Source organism: Tamandua tetradactyla, chromosome X, assembly GCF_023851605.1.
Source record: "Tamandua tetradactyla isolate mTamTet1 chromosome X, mTamTet1.pri, whole genome shotgun sequence".
Lineage (NCBI taxonomy): Eukaryota > Metazoa > Chordata > Mammalia > Pilosa > Myrmecophagidae > Tamandua > Tamandua tetradactyla.
The window spans coordinates 46,871,992-46,892,623 of NC_135353.1; the positions used below are offsets into that span (position 1 = coordinate 46,871,992).

Below are 20,632 nucleotides of genomic sequence, written 5' to 3' on the forward strand. Positions count from 1 at the left end.
AAGAAACTGGCTCTACAAGAAATACTAAGAGGAGTTCTGCTGGCTGAAAAAAAAAAAGACTTCAGAGGGAGGTCTAGAGGAGGGCACAGAATTGAAGAGTACCAGTAAGGGTAACTTAAAGAGCAAAAAGAGAAAGAGGGAAAAGAATATATAGATCTGACAAATAAAATTTTAAAAGACAAGATGAGGGATTCAAGAAACACCTCTTCAGTAATAAATTTGAATGTAAAAAGATACAGATTGGCAGAATGGATTAAGTAATACAATCGGGATATATGCTGCTTACAAGAGACTCATCTTAGACACAAGGATACAAATAAATTGAAAGTGAAAGGATGGAAAAAGATTTTCATCCAAGTTGTAGCCAAAAGAAAGCAGGAGTAGCTATACTAATATTGGACAAAATAGACATTAAATGTAAAGACATCATAAGAGACAAAGAAGGACACTATATACTAATTAAAGGGTCAATTCACCAAGAAGATATAACAATCATAAATGTTTATACTCCCAATCAAGGAGCTCCAAAGTACGTGAAACAGACATTGGCAAAATTGGAGGGAGCGATAGATGTTTCAACAATAATAGTAGGAGACTTCAATACACCACTCTCCTTTATAGATAGAACAACCAGACAGAAGATCAATAAGGGAATAGACAACTTAAATAACTTGATAAATGAATTAGACCTAACACACATTTATAGGTCATTGCACCTCAAAGCACAAGGATATACATTCTTCTCTAGTGCTCATGGCACATTCTCCAGTATAGATCATATGCTGGGGCACACAAAACAGGTCTTTATAAATTTAAAAACATTGAAATTATTCAAAGCACTTTCTCTGATCACAATGGAATTAAGCTGGATCTCAATAACCACCAAAGAGTGAGAACATTCACAAATACATGGAGATTAAATAACACATTCTTAAACAACCAGTTGGTCAAAGAAGAAATTGCTAGAGAAATCAGTAGCTATCTGGAGACTAATGAGAATACAACTTATTGGAATTTATGGGATGTGGCAAAAGCTGTGCTGAGAGGAAAATTTATTGCCTAAATGCCTATATTAAAAAACAAGAAAGAGCAAACATTGAGGACTTAACAGCGCACCTGGAGGAACTTGAGAAAGAACAGCAAACTAACCCCAAAGCAAATAGGAGAAGAGAAATAACAAAAATTAGAGCACAAATAAATGAATAAGAGAGCAAAAGAACAATAGAAAGAATCAATTAAACCAAAATTTGGTTCTTTGAGAAAATCAATAAAATTGATGGGCCACTAGCAAGACTGACAAAAAATGGAGAGGATGCAAATAAAATCAGAAATGAGAAGGGATGCATAACCTCAGACCCTGAAGAAATAAAAGAAATCATTAGAGGGTAGTATGAACAACTATATGCCAACAAACAAATGAGATGAAATGGACAAATTTCTGGAAACACACAAGCTACACTGACTCAGGAAGAAATAGGAGATCTCAACGAACCAATTATAACTAAGCAGATTCAATCAGTCATCAAAAATCTTCCTACAAGGAAAAGCCCAGGGCCAGATGGCTTCACAGGGGAATTTTATCAAACATTCCAAAAAGAACAAACACCAATCCTGTTCAAACTTTTCAAAAAAATTGAGGAAAAAGGAACTATAGCTAACTCATTTTAATACAAAACCAGGTAAAGATGCTATAAGAAAGTTAAACTACAGGCCAATCTCCCTAATGAATGTAGATACAAAAATTCTCAACAAAGTATTAGCAAATTGAATCCAACCCAACACATTAAAAGAATTATACAACATGGCCAAGTGAGGGTTATACCAGGAATGCAAGAATGGTTCAGCACAAGAAAATCAATTAATGTAATAAATCACATTAACAAATTGAAAGAGAAAAATCACATGGTCATCTCGATTGATGCTGAAAAAGCATTCGACAAAATTCAGCATCCTTTTCTGTTAAAAATACATCAAGAGATAAGAATCAAAGGTAACTACCTCAATATGATAAAGGAAATATATGAAAAACCAATAGCCAGCATTGTACTCAATGGAGAGAGACTGAAAGTTTTCCCCCTAAGATAAGGTACAAGACAAGGATACCCACTTTCACCACTATTATTCAACATTGTGCTAGAAGTTCTAGCTAAGCATCAGGCAGGACAAAGAAATAAAAGGCATCCAAATTGGAAAGAAGAAGTAAAACTCTCATTATTTGCAGATGGCATGATATTATACTTGGAAGATTCTGAGAAATCTACAGCAAAGTTACTTGAGCTAATAAACAAATTCAGCAAGGTGGTGTGATATAAAATTACTGTACAAAAATCAGTAACATTTCTTTACACAACCAATGACCTAACTGAGGAGTCAGGTAAGGAAAAAATTCCATTCAAAATAGCAACAGGGCCACAGTGCTCAGCAGGCAGAGTTCTCACCTGCCATGCCAGAGCCCCGGGTTCATTTCCCGGTGCCTGCCCATGTAAAAAATAATATATATATATATATATATAGCAACTAAGCGAATCAAGTACTTAGGATTAATCAAGAACTTAACAAGGGGCATAAAGGACTTGTACACAGAAATCTACATAACATCGCTAATAGAAATCAAAGAAGATCTAAATAGGTGGAAAGGCATTCCCTGCTCATGGATAGGAAGGCTAAATATAATTAAGATGACAATTCAACCCAAATTGATCTACAGAAGTACCAATCAAAATTCCAAAAACCTACTTTGAAGACTTGGAAAAGCTAGTTACCAAATTCATCTGGAAGGGAAAGGGACCCTGATTAGCTAAAAGCATTCTTAAAAAGAAGAATGAAGTGGGAGGATTAACAGCCCCTGACTTTAAAACCTATTATAAAGCCACAGTGGTCAAAACAGCATGGTACTCAACCTCCCCCTGTCTACATGGGACATGACTCCCAGGGGTGTGGACCTTCCTGGCAATGTGGGACAGAAATCCTGGAATGAGCTGAGACTCAGCATCAGGGAATTGAGAAAACCTTCTCGACCAAAACGGGGAAGAGTGAAATGAGACATGTTGTCAATTGCTGAGAGATTCCAAACAGAGTCGAGAGGTTATCCTGGAGGTTATTCTTACACATTAAGTAGATATCACCTTGTTATCCAAGATGTAATGGAGAGGCTGGAGGGAACTGCCTGAAAATGTAGAGCTGTGTTCCAGTAGCCATGTTTCTTGAGGATGATTGAATAATGATATAGCTTTCACAATGTGACTGTGTGGTTGTGAAAAACTTGTCTCTGATGCTCCTTTTATCTACCTTGTCAACAGATGAGTAGAATATATGGAACAAAAATAAATAATAGGGGGAACAAATGTTAAAATAAATTTAGTTTGAAATGCTAGTGATCAATGAAAGGGAGGGGTAAGGGATATGGTATGTATGAAATTTTTTCTGTTGTCTTTTTATTTCTTTTTCCTGAATTGATGCAAATGTTCTAAGAAATGATCATGATGATGAATATGCAACTATGTGATGAGATTGTGAATTACTGACTATATATGTAAAACGGAATGATCATAAGTTAAGAATGTTTGCGTTTGGTGGTTTTTTTTGGTATTTAAAAAAATAAATAATAATAATAATAACATCATGGTACTGGCAAAAGATAGAAGCATTGACCAATGGAATTGAATCGAGAGTGCAGAAATAGACCACCAAAATGATAGTTAAGTGATTTTTCACAAGGCCCCCAAATACTCTGAATTGGGACAAAATAGTCTTTTCAGTAAATGGGCATGGAAGAACTGGAGATCAATAGCCAAAAGAGGGCAGGCGATGGTGGCACAGTGGCAGAGTTCTCACCCGCCATGCTAGAGAACCAGGTTTGATTCCTGATGCCTGCCCATACCAAAAAAAAAAAAAAAAAAAAAGCCAAAAGAATGAAAGAGGACCCCAATCTTACACCCTATACAAAAATCAGCTCAAAGTGGATCACAAACCTAAATATAAGAACTAGCACTGTAGAGCGTCTAGAAGAAAATGTAGTGAAACATCTTTAAGACCTAGTAATAGGAGGTAGCTTCCTAAACTTTACACCCAGAGCACAAGCAGCAAAAGAAAATATAGATAAATGAGAACTCCTCAAAATCAAATGCTTCTGCACCTCAAAAGATGTTGTCAAAAAGGTGAAGAGACCTTAAACCCAAAGCAAGAGCACTGAAGAAAGAAATAAATAAATGGGAGCTCCTCAAAATTAAACACTTTTGTGCATCAAAGAACTTCATCAAGAAAGTAGAAAGACAGCCTACACAATAGGAGACAATATTTGGGAACGACATTTCAGATAAAGGTCTAGTATCCAGAATTTATAAAGAGATTGTTCAACTCAACAACAAAAAGACAGCCAACCCAATTACAAAATGGGAAAAAGACTCGAACAGACACCTCTCAGAAGAGGAAATACAAATGGCCAAAAGGCACATGAAGAGATGCTCAATGTCCCTGGCTATTAGGGAAATGCAAATCAAAACCACAATGAGATATCATCTCACACCCACCAGAATGGCCATTATCAACAAAACAGAAAAGGACAAGTGCTGGAGAGGAAGCGGAGAAAGAGGCACACTTATCCACTGTTGGTGGGAATGTCAAATGGTGCAACCACTGTGGAAGGCAGTTTGGCGGTTCCTCAAAAAGCTGACTATAGAATTGCCATACGACCCAGCAATACCATTGCTGGGTATCTACTCAAAGACTTAAGGGCAAAGACACAAACGGACATTTGCACACCAATGTTTATAGCAGCATTATTTACAATAGCAAAGAGATGGAAACAGCCAAAATGTCCATCCACAGACGAGTGGCTAAACAAATGGTGGTATATACATACGATGGAATATTATGCAGCTTTAAGACAGACTAAACTTATGAAGCATGTAATAACATGGATGGACCTAGAGAACATTATGCTGAGTGAGTCTAGCCAAAAACTAAAGGACAAATACTGTATGGTCCCACTGATGTGAACCGACATTCGAGAATAAACTTGGAATATGTCATTGGTAACAGAGACCAGCAGGAGTTAGAAACAGGGTAAGATAATGGGTAATTGGAGCTGAAGGGATACAGACTGTGCAACAGGACTAGATACAATAACTCAAAAATGGACAGCATAATAATACCTAACTGTAATGTAATTATGCTAAAACACTGAATGAAGCTGCATCTGAGCTATAAAAAAAAGGGCTAAAGATATGAATAAGCATTTTTCTGAAGAGCAAATACAGATGGCTCAAAAGCAAATGAAGAGAGACATGTTAATTGGCTATAAGGGAAATTCAGATCAAGACCACAATAATCCAGAGAGATGTATTGATAAATCCCTGAGTGATTTGAACAGTGAATGAAAAAGTATTTGCAAAGGTCCCTTGGGGGAATGGTGAGAAAGCGGGAAAATTCAACTTCCCCATTTGGAGAAGGCCTCATATTGTCATAAGCAGCGAGGACAGCCAAATCAATAAGCCAAACCCTCAATCTTGGGGGTTGTTCATATGAAACTTATCCCCGCAAAGGATAGGCTACGCCTACTTAAAATTAGGCCTAAGACACAAATGAAATCAGAAAGAAAGATAGACAATAAAGACTGAGATGGTATACTCTAAGAATGCCTAGAGTGTGTAATGATAGTGACTAAATGTACAAATTTTAAAAATGTTTTTGCGTGAGGAAGAACAAAGGAATGTAATTACTGCAGGGTGTTGAAAATAGATGGTAATTAATATTTTAAAATTTCAATTTATGTGTGATACTAAAGCAAAAAAATGTTCATTTGGTACAAAATTTATTAATAATAATAAAATCATGGTACTGGCAAAAGATAGAAGCATTGACCAATGGAATTGAATCGAGAGTGCAGAAATAGACCAGCAAAACTATAGTTAAGTGATTTTTCACAAAGCCCCCAAATTGGACCACCTTATGCTGTACTTTCTTTGCATAGCAACAGTGTATGCACACCCAAAAATCCAAACCAAGAGAGTTTGTGGAAGCAGATGTTGGAAATGACAGGACTGTCACTGGAAAAGAGCAGGATTTAAGAAAAAAAAAACAAATAAAACACCAATACATGGTAAACAGCCATGAAACTGAACGTGCTAGGCAATAGACAGCCTCAGGCAGATTTTGCAGGGATAAAACCTTCTCGACTGAAAGGAGGAAGAGAGAAATGAGACAAAATAAAGTGTCAGTGGCTAAGACAGTCAAGAGGTTATCCTGGCTTCCACCCGTAAAGATATTTTCTGAAAATCACAGATATAAGTTAGGAAAAAAACAAAGAAGGAAAATGACATGGACCATTCAGCTGCAGTAGTGATCATGTGAAGCACATAACCTTTGTCCTCAGGTTCTTCAACTTCCAGTGAAGTTTCTGCACTATATCAGTGCCAAAACTGCCTTTGTACCTATCATAATCTGTCAACCCCCAACCAGGACCATTCCAGTCAATTCTAAAGAACACCTAGAGCAATATATAAGATTCTGCAAGGGTTCCATGCACTGGAGTAACTTTACAGAACCCTACAACTTCCAGGTGGGTCCCTGGTCCAGATAAGTCCTGAAACCTAGAGAGCCCAGCCTCTCCAGAACATCAGATAGTTCCATCTCCCTACCCCATATTATTGACAGACCCTTCCAACATGAAAAAGTTAGAATGGCCATAGCCCAAACACCCTAAAAAGAGGGATAGAAAGATCAAATGTGATGGCGGAGTTATACAGAGAAGCTAGGATTTAACAAATGAATATGATTCCTGAATCATTAAATTGATATCCCTTTTAGTCTCCAGTATCTTAGAGCAGCTAGAAGTTAAAACCTAAAATTGTGGAACTGTAATCAATACCAAACTCTGAAGTATGTTCCATAACTAATTGTGGTGCTGTGCTTTGAAATTTATTCCTTTTTTTTGGTATATATGTTATTTTTCAAAAAAAAAGCCGATTGTGGTGATAAAAAAAATATTTAAGCCCTCTAGCCTCCTATATTCTAGAGCAGCTAGAAGGAAAAATCTGAGAAGATCGATTGGTAGCCCATGACAAACTCTGGGATCTGTCCTGTAACTTACTTGTTGAAGAGTGCTTTGAAAACTATTGCTTTTTTATTTCTTTGCTTTGTATATGTGTTATACTATACAAAAAAAAAAACTTTTTAAAAAAGCCTCCCAAGTTCAGATTGAAGACATTAATGATAAAAGACCTGATATGATACAAACACAACTTTAAATACATCACCTATGGATCTGACTGCACTAAATGTAACAGTCAATTAACCTAGAGAAAATCACCTAGGGAGAAACAGCCTAACATATAATCCCTGAACCTGGGGAATCTTTTTGCTATAAGTAATTCTTTATGATAATACTCAAAATCAACATTTTGCATAGTGCAGTCACATACATGGACCTCATTTAATCCTTAAAATCACCTGTGGGGTGAGGTATTATACTCTCAATATTCAGTTGAAGAAGGAAAGACTCAGAAAATTCAAGTTGACTGACCAAATTGAAACCACTATTAAGTGGCATGAGAGGCACTGAAAATAAAGATAAAAAAAAAAAGAAAATTTAAAAGAGGCACTGAAATCCATGCATGAACCCAAATTCCTTCCTCTTCTCAAGAGAACCTGCTATCTTCTATGGACCTTACTAGATCACATTAAACGGGCAGTGTTAGAATGGACACACAAGTGAGATGATTTCCATGACTGGTTCCTGCAGGCAGTTAGTATGCTGACACATCCCATGTCATCATCATCGTCTCAAGGAGCTTCAAGAAGGGCCAAATCTATAATTCCCAACAATTTGAAACTGTATTTTTAAAATGTTTTTTATTGTTAAATATAACATATATACAAAGAAATGAAAGAAAAAGCAATGATTTTCAAAGTACACTTCAACAAGTAGTTACAGAACAGATTTCAGAGTATGTTATGGGTTACCTTTCCACTATTTCAGATTTTTCCTTCTAACTGCTCCAAAACACTGGAGGCTAGAAGAATTTTTTTTTCTTTTTTTGTGAGAAATAACATATATAGAAAAAGCAATATATTTCAAAGCACATTGCAGCAATTAGTTGTAGAACAGATTTCAGAGTTTGGTATGGATTATTCCACAATTTTAGGTTTTTACTTCTACCTGCTCCAAGATACTGGAGACTACAAGAAATGTCAATATAATGATTCAGCACTCATACTCGTTTGTTAAATCCTATGTTCTCTGTATAACCCCACCATCACGTTTGATCTTTCTCCCACTCTTTAGGGGTATTTGGGCTATGCTCAGTCTAACTTATTCATGTTGGAAGGGGCTGTGACTAATATGGGGTAGGGAGATGAAACTATGTGATGTTCTGGAGAGGCTGGGCCCTCTGCATTTCAGCACTTATCTGGTCCCGGGACCCATCTGGAGGTTGTAAGTTTATGGAATGTTACCTAGTGCATGGAACTTTTGTAGAATCTTAAATAACACCCTAGGTATTCTTTAGGATTGGCTGAAATGGTTTTGGTTGGGGTTTGGCAAGTTATGGTAGGTAGCAATATCTAACAACAGCTTCTGTAAAAGTGACCTCCAGAGTTGCCTCTTGACTCTACTTGAACTCTCTCTGCCACTGATACTTTATTAGTTACACTTCTTTTCCCCCTTTTGATCAGGATGGCTTTGTTGATCCCATGGTGCCAGGGCCAGACTCATCCCTGGGATTCCTCTCCAACACCACCAGGGAGACTTTCACCCTGGATGTCATGTCCTATGTAGCAGGGAGGGCAATGATCTCCCTTGCAGAGTTGGGCTTAGAGAGAGTGAGGCTGCATCTGAGCAACAAAAGAGGTCCTCTGGAAATAACTCTTAGGTATACCCATAAGTAGGCTAAACTTCTCCACTACATACATAAGCTTCACAAGAGTAACCCTCAAGATCAAGGGCTTGGCCTATTGATTTGGGTGTCTCAAATGTTTGACACAATATCAGGGGTTTCTCCGGTGGTAAAGTTTAATAATTCATATTTTTATCCGCTCCCTCAAGGGATTTTATCAATACCTTTTGATTATCTGCTTAAAATACTCTAGGATGTATCCAGGCATTACATTAAACTATAGAGGATTAAAGGCCCTCGTTCTTATTCTGGGATTCCTGTGTTTGGGTTGTTTAAATGATCTAGCCAGACAGGTTGAGTTAGATTTCATGCTACAGAAAATTTTGCTTATGAACAAAATAAACCTTTCTTCCTTTGGTCTCAAACAGTAGATGATCCTAGAACAGTGTTTCGTTTTGTTTTTAGCTTTTCACTTTGAAATAATTTTAGACTCACAAAAAAAGTTGCAAGAATTCTCATTTACCTTTTGCTTAGCTGCTTCTAATGTTAACATCTTACATAACCAGTACCATGGTAGGATATTGACATTGGTGCAATAATATTAACTAAAATACAGACTTTATTCCAACTTCACCATTTTACCACCAATGTTCTTTTTTCTGTTCTAGGCTCTAATCCAGGGTCCCATATCACATTTATTTATTCTCTTTAGTCTCCAATCTATGACAAGTGCTATGAATTTTAAATAAATTAAACAGGGTTCATTTTATTCTGAAAATGCTGTGGCATTTCTGGAAACAGTACTGAATATTGAAAACCTGCCTTGCGACTTGCCAGGTCTATGTGATAACTAAGAAACATCCTGAGATAAAGAGTCAGAGTGGCCCTAAAGACAGAAAATAGGGCCAGTCTTTAAATAAAGGGAAGAGTTGGCTTTGATAATCACAGTTGTATTTAAGACTCCTGTCCATAAGAAAATAAATCAACCTGCTATAACTCCCTGGAAAAGCACTGGGATACCAGAGATTAATCAATGCAGCTATTTAATAGAGCAGTCATGAAAGATTCATTTAATTTGCTTTTAAATTAAAGGACTTGAGTTTGTTCTGTCTTCAGAGAGAGTAATTTAATAACCAAATTCAAGTAAGCAAAAGGTTATTAGAAGGCACAAAATTTTCTCTACATATGGACCGCCTTTTTTTAACTGTGGCATGAAAGTTTCTGAGCTGTAGGCAACCCCTAACTCAAATCCTGACTCATGCGTAGGTAGATATACAGTCTTTAGACCCTATTCAAGTTACTCTGAGAGAAGTGGCAAGAGGGCCCTCTATAATGATTGTATAATGATAGAGCTTTCGCAATGTGACTGTATGATTGTGAAAACCATGTGCCTGATGCTTCTTTTATCTATGGTGTGGACAGATGAGTAAAAAATATGGATTAAAAATAAATAAGTAATAGGGTGAATAAATGTTAAAATAAATTGAGTAGATCAATGAAAGGGAGTGGTAAGGGGTATAGGAAACAAATGGGAAACAAAGGTTAAAATATATTGGGTAGATGGAAATACTAGGGTCAATGAGAAGGAGGGGTAAGGATATAGTATGTATGAGTTTTTTCTTTTTTTTGTTTCTTTTTCTGGAGTGATGCAAATATTCTAAGAAATAGTCATGGTGATGAATATACTACTATGTGATGATATTGTGAGTCATTGATTATATACCAAGAATGGAATGTTCATATGTTAGGAATGTTCGTGTTTGTATGTTTATGTTTTGTAAATAAAAATTAAGAAAAAAAAAAAGAGGGCCGTCTATAAACCTAGAGAGGGACTTCCTATTAAGGAACTAGGTTGAGCACATTAACTCCAGGATTTTACTGGTGAATTCCCAATTACCAGAAAAGATACTAGCTTTGCATAATTCCTACAACAGTTTAGGGTCTCTAAGGAGGAACGATTAGGAGGCATAAACTATAAACTTACATACTAAAACTGAAACAAGGAAGTTAAGCAAACCATATGCATTTCTAGAGTGGTAAAATAGGAACAAACTAACCAATGAAAAACTGAAGATTCTGCCACATAGAAGCCTTAAAAATGAGAGAGAACAATGTCTCAGATGGTTTAAAAACGAAAGTAAATCACAGTCATAATTTACTCCACGGAAAATGCCATAGCAGAGGCACCACCAGTGCAGATTCAAGCTCAGCCACTTCCTCACACTAGGACTGCAGGCAGGAATTACATCTGCCTCCAGCGGTTTTGCCTGCCATACAGTGAGTGCCCATCATCATCTCTTCCGATTCTCAGGTGCAAGGCCCACCTTGGGGTTAATCTGAATTGTCCTGAGTCAGGGATAATTTGGGCCTGGGCCACATCTCCCTGGGCCACTCTGGTTCAGACCCACATCTTTGAGCCTGGGCCACAAGTGAACTCTTCTAAAGTGCCTGGGACAGTGTACAGAATTTTGGAAACAGGTATTAATTTAGCTACATTTTCTTCAACAACAATTTCCAGATAGCCAATCTGTGTAAAATTTGAAAGTCTACAAAATTTTCCCAATTTGTGAAGAAGATACAGAAAAATCCAATTGGAATGTATTTGGAGAGGAGTTTGAATTATATAGGGATATGTTTTTGTCAAAACTCATCCAATGGTACCCTTGATTTGTGCATTTTACTGTGGGTAAATTTTGTTTTTAAAAACATAAGCAAATGTTGATCTCTAGTCAATTATATGCATGCTAAAGTTGTTAGGGTTAGGAGTGAAGTATACTGATGTCTTTGACTTACACTGAGATGCATCAAAAAAAAGGGGGGGATGAAGAGATGGATGTGAAAACAAATATTGCAAAATGTTCATTGTAGAATATAGGTGATAGACAAATGGATGTTTACTATACAGTTATATCAACTTTTCTGTGTAATTGAAATTGTTCATAATAAAAATGTTGGCTAAAAAAAAATGTTGGTTTAAAAGAAGTCTCCAGGGCGGGCCACGGTGGCTCAGCAGGTATGAGTGCTTGCCTGCCAGGCCCGAGGACCCGGGTTCGATTTCCGGTGCCTGCCCATGTAAAAAAAAAAGAAGTCTCCAGATAGTCCCAAATGTTTCCTGGGGGCAAGCCGCCCAGATTAAGAACCACTGCTTTAAATTCATCCTATGAGGAGCAGCCAGGTTTATGCAAATTTTGTCACCCCTCTGCTTTCCACCCACATTGGCTCCTCAAGAAATTCGAAGCTCCTCTTGGACACCAACAGGACCCTTTATACTCTGGGCCCCACCAACCTCTCCAGTCCCTTCCCTCTCCTCTTCCTGCCTCTCATTCTGTTCTTCGGCAGAACTGCTTGTAGATCTTGCCCACACAGCCATGCTATTTCATCCTCCATACTCCTGCTGTTCCCTCTGCTTGGAATGTCCTCCAGTTGCTGGTTCCTTAAATCCTTCCCAAACTTCATGAGTCAGCTTAGACATCAGCTGGAAATTTAACACTGAACACTTTCCCTTTTCCCTCAAATCTCGAGGCTGGGTCACTAGGTTGGGAATCAGAACCCCTGGATTCTAGTCCTTTCTGCCACTAACTAGCTAAGTGATCACTTCCCATCTCTGAACATTTGTTACCTTATCAGAGGAATAAAGAATTTGGACTAAATATCTAAAGGTTCTTTGAAATTTGAATGGCTATAATTCTTTTTCTTTTTTGGGGAAATAAATATTCCATCAAAAATGCAGCCCAAACAAAGGGCAGGGCCATCTCTTCCCTTGTGAATGTGTATGGTTTCTTTTATCTTTATTCAAAGGTTTTTCTATTGACCATTTTGTTTAATTTTAGAAATAATTGTAGCTGCCTGGTAGATGGAATTTCAAACAGTATTCTTCCAAACAAGTGGCATAAAGACGAACATCTTCTGTTACCTACCTTTGTGTAACAAAGAAATGATACAAGGACATGCATTTGTATTCACATGTGTATAAAAAACACTTTGGGGTGATGTGATAATTGGACAGGTTATGGGGCAGGAGACTACAGCAAGTCTTTTCACAGAATACCCTTTATGGTTGGATTTTTGAGCTATGTGAATACAGTATTTATTTAAAAAATTAAAGATAGTAAAACAAAATGAATTGCACAATATCCCAAGCAGCATTTCAACAGGCTTTCCGAGCTGGTGACAGATGGTTGTGAGTGCAGTGGCCCTCAAGGTGGCTGGACCAGATCAGTCAAACTAGGTCTAACAAAACTCTTTTGGCTATCTGCACTTGCCAAAAATCAAGACATCCAGGGTACCCAGCAATACTATAATCTTCTAACCTCTAAGTGTTCTCATCTGGTTCATTCTAGGCATTAGAGTAAAAATTCAGGCTCAATTTGCACATGACCTGATGTTTTCCTTAGCAGATGCCCCCCCAAAAAAGGAAGTAAAGATTTTGCACTCTACCACTGAACCTGACCAACTCTTTCTTACTTGTCATTTTATAGCCCCTCACCATACAGCCCTGCAATTCATCTAAGGACATAAACTTAGTGGATGACCTCCACAACCAACCCCCACTCCTGCCCAGGCAGAATGGAGATAACAGACCTAAACATCAGTAGATTTAGTAATAGACTTAGCAGTGTTGTTAATAAGACTTCTATATCCTTGACTCCCTTTCTGTAATGGAAATACAACTAGCTGTCCTTTCTTCCTTTCCAGAGACAGTTCTCTTAATCGACTAAATGAGGTCTGTGACACACTTAATAAAGACTAGATGGTTGTGTTACATAAGCTTTTAATCACGAACAGGGTTTTCCTTGAATAGTAAAAAGTCACCACCTAATTATTACAGGTGGCACGATACACAGTATTTCTCCAAGTGTCAATGCCACATCCTTCCTTCTGGAAACGTGCCTTCTGAGGTCAACAAAATAAATCACACAGGGCAGGTTGCTTAAGGCCCTCACCAGCTCAAATGTTAATCTGGATAAAAGAGTAAGCTAGAAACAATTTCATGGACTCACAGGGCCTGATGTCAACTGGGGTGTTGATGGATACACACGGTATTATCACTATCTTCACTGCAATTATACCTTTCCAGATGTTCATATTATTTAGCTACTTTCAACCTGGAATTTTTATTTCAAGTAGCCAGTATACTCTCATTTTAATGAACTGAATGGCTGCTGTAGCTGCTTTACATTAAAACAAAATCACTGTTTAAGTTCATATTGTCATATGCCATCCAGAATGCATCAAGGTTGAAGGTGCAATCTCAGTTTCAAAAGTGTCCCAACTGGAATTTTTAACACTGCAGGATTCATTCAGAAAAGGAACTAGGGAAAAAAAAATACTTTTCCTGTATTCTCCTAGTAATTTCTAAAGAAACAATGCTTTTTAATATATTAACATCTATAACAATGGTATCAACTACCTGGTATAAAGTGTTAGGTGTTTGGTGTATATTACGTCTGTAATTTTACAAGTCTCAGTTGCCTTCCAGTTTTAAAAGTCTGTATATGAATTAAAGTGATAAAGCTACATTGGGTAGATTACTTGGTTTTGTGTAGGAGTATTTTAAAAAGTAAAGAAACCTGATTTTTCTTTTTCATTTTATCTTTATTAAGCACTATATAATACACTGCATGCTACATAATACACCACGGTATAAGCTTTCAGCCAGGAGGGTGATCATAACTGAGTTATTTTTCATCAATCAGGAAAATGCTTCCTTGAGTCAGTCAATATTCTCCAAACCCTAAAAAACAATTTAAAAAGGACAGTGTGAGAATTCTGTTCCCTTCAAGTAAGTATATGTACTCTTATTTCCATTGTTATCCACTGTTATTATAGTTAAGATATATATATATATATGACCAAAGGACTTGAAGGAGTACTTGGGTATTTACAAATTTACAGATGTGAAAAACACAGTAAAACATTTAAGGATAAAATAAAACCAAATCAACCTAAAAGGAAGAGAAATGCTTTCACATCCTCAATTTCTCTAACTGGAACAATAAACTGGAGTCAATGCTATAATCACTAACATAAAAAACTTATAATGTTTCCAGTTTTCATTTTCTGATAGGAGCAAACCTATCACTGTACATAAAAAGCAACAATTTACCACTGGATGTTTATTTAAAGCACCCTTAAATGGGTCAGAGAAAAATAAGATAAAATCCATTTTATAAAGTAACAGCTAACATGAAATAGATACTTTATTATCCTCATTTCAATTTTTTTTTTTTACAGATGAGGAAATGAAGTTTTAGAGAGGTTCAAAGTCACTAGCCTAAATGAGTAAAGTAGAGAGCCAGAATCCAAGCCCAGGCTCATAGCCACTATGTTATTTTTAATCAAAAGACCCAGAACCAATATTCCATTACAACCTAGATTCAGTTTACAACCAAATACTTTAGAAGCTATACCTTAAAAGATTAATCACTGATATTTATTCCAGGTACTAAAATAACACAGGCCAGGTACCTTGTTTAACTATTACAGAGAGAATCACCTGCAGAGAAGTTAAGCTTGCATACTCTTAGAACCTTTCTCTTAGAAATTCTAATTCATTTGGTAGTATAATTTGATTCGACCCTTCAAAGGGCAACTTGGCAGTATTCATCAACATTTAAAAGGCACTTCACCTTTGTCCCAAGCATTCTACTCATAGGAATTAATTCTACAAAATTAATCTTGCAAAAATACCCACACACGTGCCTAAAGAGGGCAAGTACTAGAATTTCCACTGCAATTGTTTTCAAAGGAAATAACCCAAGTGTCATCCATAGGAGAATAAACTATGAATACCTATGGGACAACTATGGAATAACTATACTAAGGTAAAAAGAATGTAGATCAGGGTTTTTCAGTCTCAGCAATACTGACATTTTAGGCCAGATAATTCTTCATTGTGCAGGCCTCTCCTACAAACTGAAGGAATGTTTACAGCATTCCTGACCACTCCCCACTAGATGCTAAGTAGCACCCACCACACACACACATGTGTCAACCAAAAATGTCTTTAGATATTGCAAAATGTCTCCTGGAGGGAAAAATCACCCCCAGATGAGGACCACTGAGGTAGACCTATGTGTAGTAAATAAATAATAAAAAAAATTATTAGAATACTATGTTTAGGATGATCCAATTTAAGTTTTTAAAAAACTGTTTATGTATTTGTAGCATGCATATGCATGGGAACATACAGGGAAAAAGTCCAGAGGGATATGTATCAAGTTGAAAACAGTGGTGGGGTGGGAGACTATTAAGAGAAGCCTTTGCTTTTTACTATTTGTTTTCTCAAAATTCTTATAAACTGCATTCATAAATTACTTATGTAATTTTAAAAAGAAGTTAAGTGAACTGGTGGAAAGCACTTTACAGACAAAGCAACAAACAAATCTAAATTATCATTATTGTGACAGTTGCCAAAAGAGATTTGCACAGGTGCTTGATTGCACTCAGCTTGTGATTTAATCCTCAAACAAGTACCTATGCACAATTTCTTAGGGATCAGAATGATACTATTTCTCCTTATACTCAGCTATCATCTACATCTACTATAATGTCTCAGGATTCTTAGGGTAAGGTCATTCTTTCACTGTTATTTACAAGGTACATTCAGTTAGTCTTCGTCTGAATTCAAAATCCCAGGAAGCAGCACTAGGCTCAGCTCAAGTCAAATTAAAATCATTTGACCATCAAGTTCAATATCACAGACTGAAAACTACTCACCAAATTCCATCTTAACCCCTCCTCTCCTCTATCAATACTGCCTCCTCTGTTTTATACACCCATCCCCCTCAAGGTGGTGGGTCTACTTCCTTTGTAGCTTAAGGCAAAAATCCAGAGATCTTAAGCCTACTGAAACAGTGTTTTGGCTTGGTTTTAAAACACATATCCTTTGCTCTTTTGTAAAAAAAAAGTTTGCTCAGATATCAATCTGCATTTTCCCTAGCTTTTGGCTTCCAATAGGACATATTTTTTTCCATAAAATATACTATGGTTAGGTGTTGGGTTATAAAGGTTTTTTACTCTAGATAGATTATTCAAATGGAAAGAAACAGCTATCAACTGCTATCAGTAAACTGATGGTAAAATGTACTGTTTCTGGGATTTCAGCATTTTTACAGATTTTAAGACTTATTATCATTGACTTGTAGTCCATATCGTCTGAAGCCCCCGAACCAAATAAACTTAAAGACAACTTTGAAATTAACAATGGAGGGATACATTGACTGATTGTTCCTCATACAGATTATCAAATACTGTCACATCACAAAAACCTATCAGAGGTTCGTTTCCGGGTGTCTGCCCCTACATACACACAAAAAAAACCCTATCAGATAGTCTTTTTTGTGTGTTTTACAAATGAGGAAACAGAGGATTAGATGCCAACCAACCTGTCTAAGAAGAGCAGAAATTCAAATCCAAGCCTGTTCATCTTTAAATCGTGTGTATTTCCCACCAGGGTGCACAAATGAGTCCTTTTAATGGATTCTCTGGTACCTTTAACTAACGTACACCACTGTAAGGTAGGTGACATTTTTAAAAGTAAACTTTGGGGTGCTCAGGATTTACAGTGTTTAAAATTATACACCATTATAGAGAGAAACAGTCATCAAAAACCCACTTGCATATCTTTTTAAAAACAGTGACCAACCACTCTATGTCAAAGGCTCCCGGTCTCCTGGATTACACAGACCAGGAATATCTCACAAATAATTTAATTCTCACCTGCCAGGCTGGAGACCGATTCCCAGAACCTGCCCATGCCCCCCAAAATAAACAAATAAAAAAATCTGCAAACTGACAACAGTTACTAGGGTTTTATTTTGACAAATGAGGTCATTAACAATGTAACTGCCAAGTGAACAGATTAACTACAGTATAGGGGGTAAAGGCATGGGCTGTAGTCTAAATCTCAACTTCACTTCCTCATAACTGTATGACCTTGGGCAAAACATCACCAGAACTACTTCAACCCTGCAGGTGACAAGTATCAGGCTCTTCTTACCTTTGATACATAGTAACGATTCACCCCAGAGATACGCCTATCTCTTTCCATCAAACTCCACTGATAGGAATAATGGGCAACCCTCTTTTCCTACAAATAAAAGACAATTACGGTTGAAGTTAATGAAGATGAGTGACCCAATAGGTGAATGTCAGAACTTTAAAAGAATGACATACTAAAAATGGAATAGTCATTGAATTAAAAAATCAAATTAACAAGACCAAAATCAGGCCACTAAACTTCAGAATTAAGATAGCAATTATGCCTTCTTACACCCATCCATTTTAACCAGCAACAATGTTTCTAAATTTTTTTTTAAAGAAATGTTTACTTGACGCCGTTTTGGAATCCTAACTAGCGGTAGATCACATGTGAAGAGCAATCACAAAACCAGAAAACAAATAGTTTTATACCCTGACAGTACTCTAAAAATAATGTGAAGAACTCGAAGAGAGGGAAATTGAGAACCTGACGTGAAAAAGTAAGATCTTGGGAGTGCCTTCCTATAGGCTTGCAAGAAAATGCAGGGAATAAAAAACTGTCAAGGGAAAAACCTAAGGGTAGGAAAGAAGAACGAGAAGCTACCAAGAAGTGAGTGCAAAATTAAAATAAAAATCGAGCAAGTATGGATAGAGATTAGAAGTCGGAGGGAGTGGAGACAACACTAACTGACATCTCCCGTTTGCCTAGGAGTTTGGACCTACCTCTTCTATTTTCCCGTCCTTCCAGGCCCAAATCTCTGCTCTGCCCTTCTGACCACTTTTCTCCACACAGTAACTAGCTGTTTCTTGATTGAATAGCATATGGCTTCTGTAGGGGTTCAGTCCCCAAGCCTCGGCTTTTAGGCAACAGCAAAATCCGGGAGAGCCAACTTTGGAATTCCCGACCTCGAACAGAGGCCCTGGATCCTAATGGCTTTCCTACCCCGCCGTCCATTTTGGAACGGCGGCCGGAGAAGCCGCCTTACCTTGCCCCCGTTAGTGAACTTGTGGATGTGCGCAGTGGCCACTCCAGGAATAAGCAAACACACCCCCATGATGGCGAGTCCAGGAAGAATCTCGAACCACATCGCAGTACGGTTACCAAAGTCAAAAATCAACTCCTGTGCCACTGAAGAATGACCCGGTCTCGGATCCTTTCCCAATAAGCTCCGCGGCAGTCTGGGAGCGACGCTGCGTCATATACGTCTCCGAAGGAAGCGACGGAGTCCGGTAGGGCTCAAGTGGGACGTCCGAACGCGCTCACGCGCTCGCGCTTTCAGCTCCGGCAATCCGCTTTCACCAGTCTCTTTGCCAGCGCACGACGTGCAGTGCCGAGGAGGCCGCAGGCGACCCAGCAGCCGCAGCCGTTTAGGAACTCGAGACCCCAAAATGGCAGAGCAGCTTTCCCCAGGAAAGACTACAGACCAGGTGTGCACTTTCCTCTTCAAAAAACCTGGACGTAAAGGTGCCGCAGGCCGCAGAAAGCGCAGAGTCTGCGACCCAGAGCCGGGAGAAAGCAGCAGCAGTAGTGATGAAGGCAGCACTGTGGTTCGCCCGGAAAAGAAGAGGACAATCCACAATCCTATGATACAGAAGACTCGTGGCAGCAGTAAACAGAAGGAGGCTTACGGCGATACGAGTAGTGAGGAGGAGAATGAACCCGAGAGTCTCGGCGTGGTCTACAAGTCCACCCGCTCTGCGAAACCCGTGGGGCCAGAGGATATGGGGGCGACTGCGGTCTACGAGCTAGACACCGAAAAGGAGCATGACGCACAAGCCATCTTTGAGCGTAGCCAGAAGATCCAGGAGGAGCGGAGAGGCAAGGAAGATGACAAAATCTATCGGGGAATCAATAATTATCAGAAATACATGAAGCCCAAAGACACGTCTATGGGCAATGCCTCCTCCGGAATGGTGAGGAAGGGCCCCATCCGAGCTCCAGAGCATCTACGTGCCACCGTGCGCTGGGATTACCAGCCCGACATCTGTAAGGACTACAAGGAGACTGGCTTCTGCGGCTTCGGAGACAGCTGCAAGTTCCTCCATGATCGCTCAGATTACAAGCATGGGTGGCAGATCGAACGTGAGCTTGATGAGGGTCGCTATGGTGTCTATGAGGATGAAAACTATGAAGTGGGAAGCGATGATGAGGAAGTACCATTCAAGTGTTTCATCTGTCGCCAGTCCTTCCAAAATCCAGTTGTCACCAAGTGCAGGCATTATTTCTGCGAAGCCTGTGCGTTGCAGCATTTCCGCACCACCCCGCGTTGCTATGTGTGTGACCAGCAGACCAATGGCGTCTTCAATCCAGCGAAAGAATTGATTGCCAAACTGGAGAAGCATCGAGCTGCGGGAGAGGGTGGTGCTTCCGATTTCCCAGAAGACCCCAATGAGGATCCAATTCCCATTACTTAGGTTTCTCCTAATTCTCAAATCTCAAAATAAATACTTTGTGCTGTTTGGAAATCTTAATTAGTGTCCTTCCTTTCTAGGGAAAGTGACTATGAGGAGGAGGCAGGTGGTGAATTAGTGTCCTGAATGGCTTGTTGTAAAAGCATGGAGGTAGGTATAATATGGACTTTTAGCCCTGTGATAAACACTTTACCTGTGTGTAGCATATTATTTTCAGAACCCTTTGGCATAAATTGCAGAGTTGCGGGTTTGAAGTCTGAGAAAAGAGCTAGAATTTGCTTGAAGTAACCAAAGCTGTGATTGGAAGCAAGAACTGAACCTATTTATTATAACATATTTCTGTATCACTTAGTAGTTTACAAAGTGCTTTCACACATTTTCTCTGCTAGGAGTCCTGGAAGTCT

General features: G+C 38.3%; 2 protein-coding genes across 2 annotated transcripts; one reads left to right on the forward strand and one right to left on the reverse strand.

The window, feature by feature from the left end:
• Positions 1-14,408: 14,408 nt before the first annotated feature.
• NDUFA1 (NADH:ubiquinone oxidoreductase subunit A1) lies at positions 14,409-19,011 on the reverse strand. The gene is made up of 3 exons (XM_077146669.1): positions 18,803-19,011; positions 17,836-17,925; positions 14,409-14,568 (listed from the first exon to the last, which is right to left on the reverse strand). The coding sequence occupies exons 1-3, from the start codon at positions 18,902-18,904 to the stop codon at positions 14,548-14,550; spliced, it is 213 nt and encodes a 70-aa protein (XP_077002784.1). The 5' UTR covers positions 18,905-19,011; the 3' UTR covers positions 14,409-14,547.
• Positions 19,012-19,039: 28 nt separating this feature from the next.
• On the forward strand, positions 19,040-20,288 carry RNF113A (ring finger protein 113A). The gene has a single exon (XM_077146668.1). It carries the CDS (start codon positions 19,206-19,208, stop codon positions 20,229-20,231), a length of 1,026 nt encoding a protein of 341 aa, XP_077002783.1. The 5' UTR covers positions 19,040-19,205; the 3' UTR covers positions 20,232-20,288.
• The last annotated feature ends 344 nt before the right edge of the window (positions 20,289-20,632 follow it).

Excerpts from the sequence above, each read along its gene's own strand:
- NDUFA1 (XM_077146669.1), bottom strand. The coding sequence starts at position 18,904 with ATGTGGTTCGAGATTCTTCCTGGACTCGCCATCATGGGGGTGTGTTTG. Across the intron at positions 17,926-18,802 it reads AGTTCACTAACGGGGGCAAG|GAAAAGAGGGTTGCCCATTA; the intron begins GTAAGGCGGCTT and ends TTTTATTTGTAG. Across the intron at positions 14,569-17,835 it reads ATCGTTACTATGTATCAAAG|GGTTTGGAGAATATTGACTG; the intron begins GTAAGAAGAGCC and ends ATTGTTTTTTAG.
- RNF113A (XM_077146668.1), top strand. The coding sequence starts at position 19,206 with ATGGCAGAGCAGCTTTCCCCAGGAAAGACTACAGACCAGGTGTGCACT.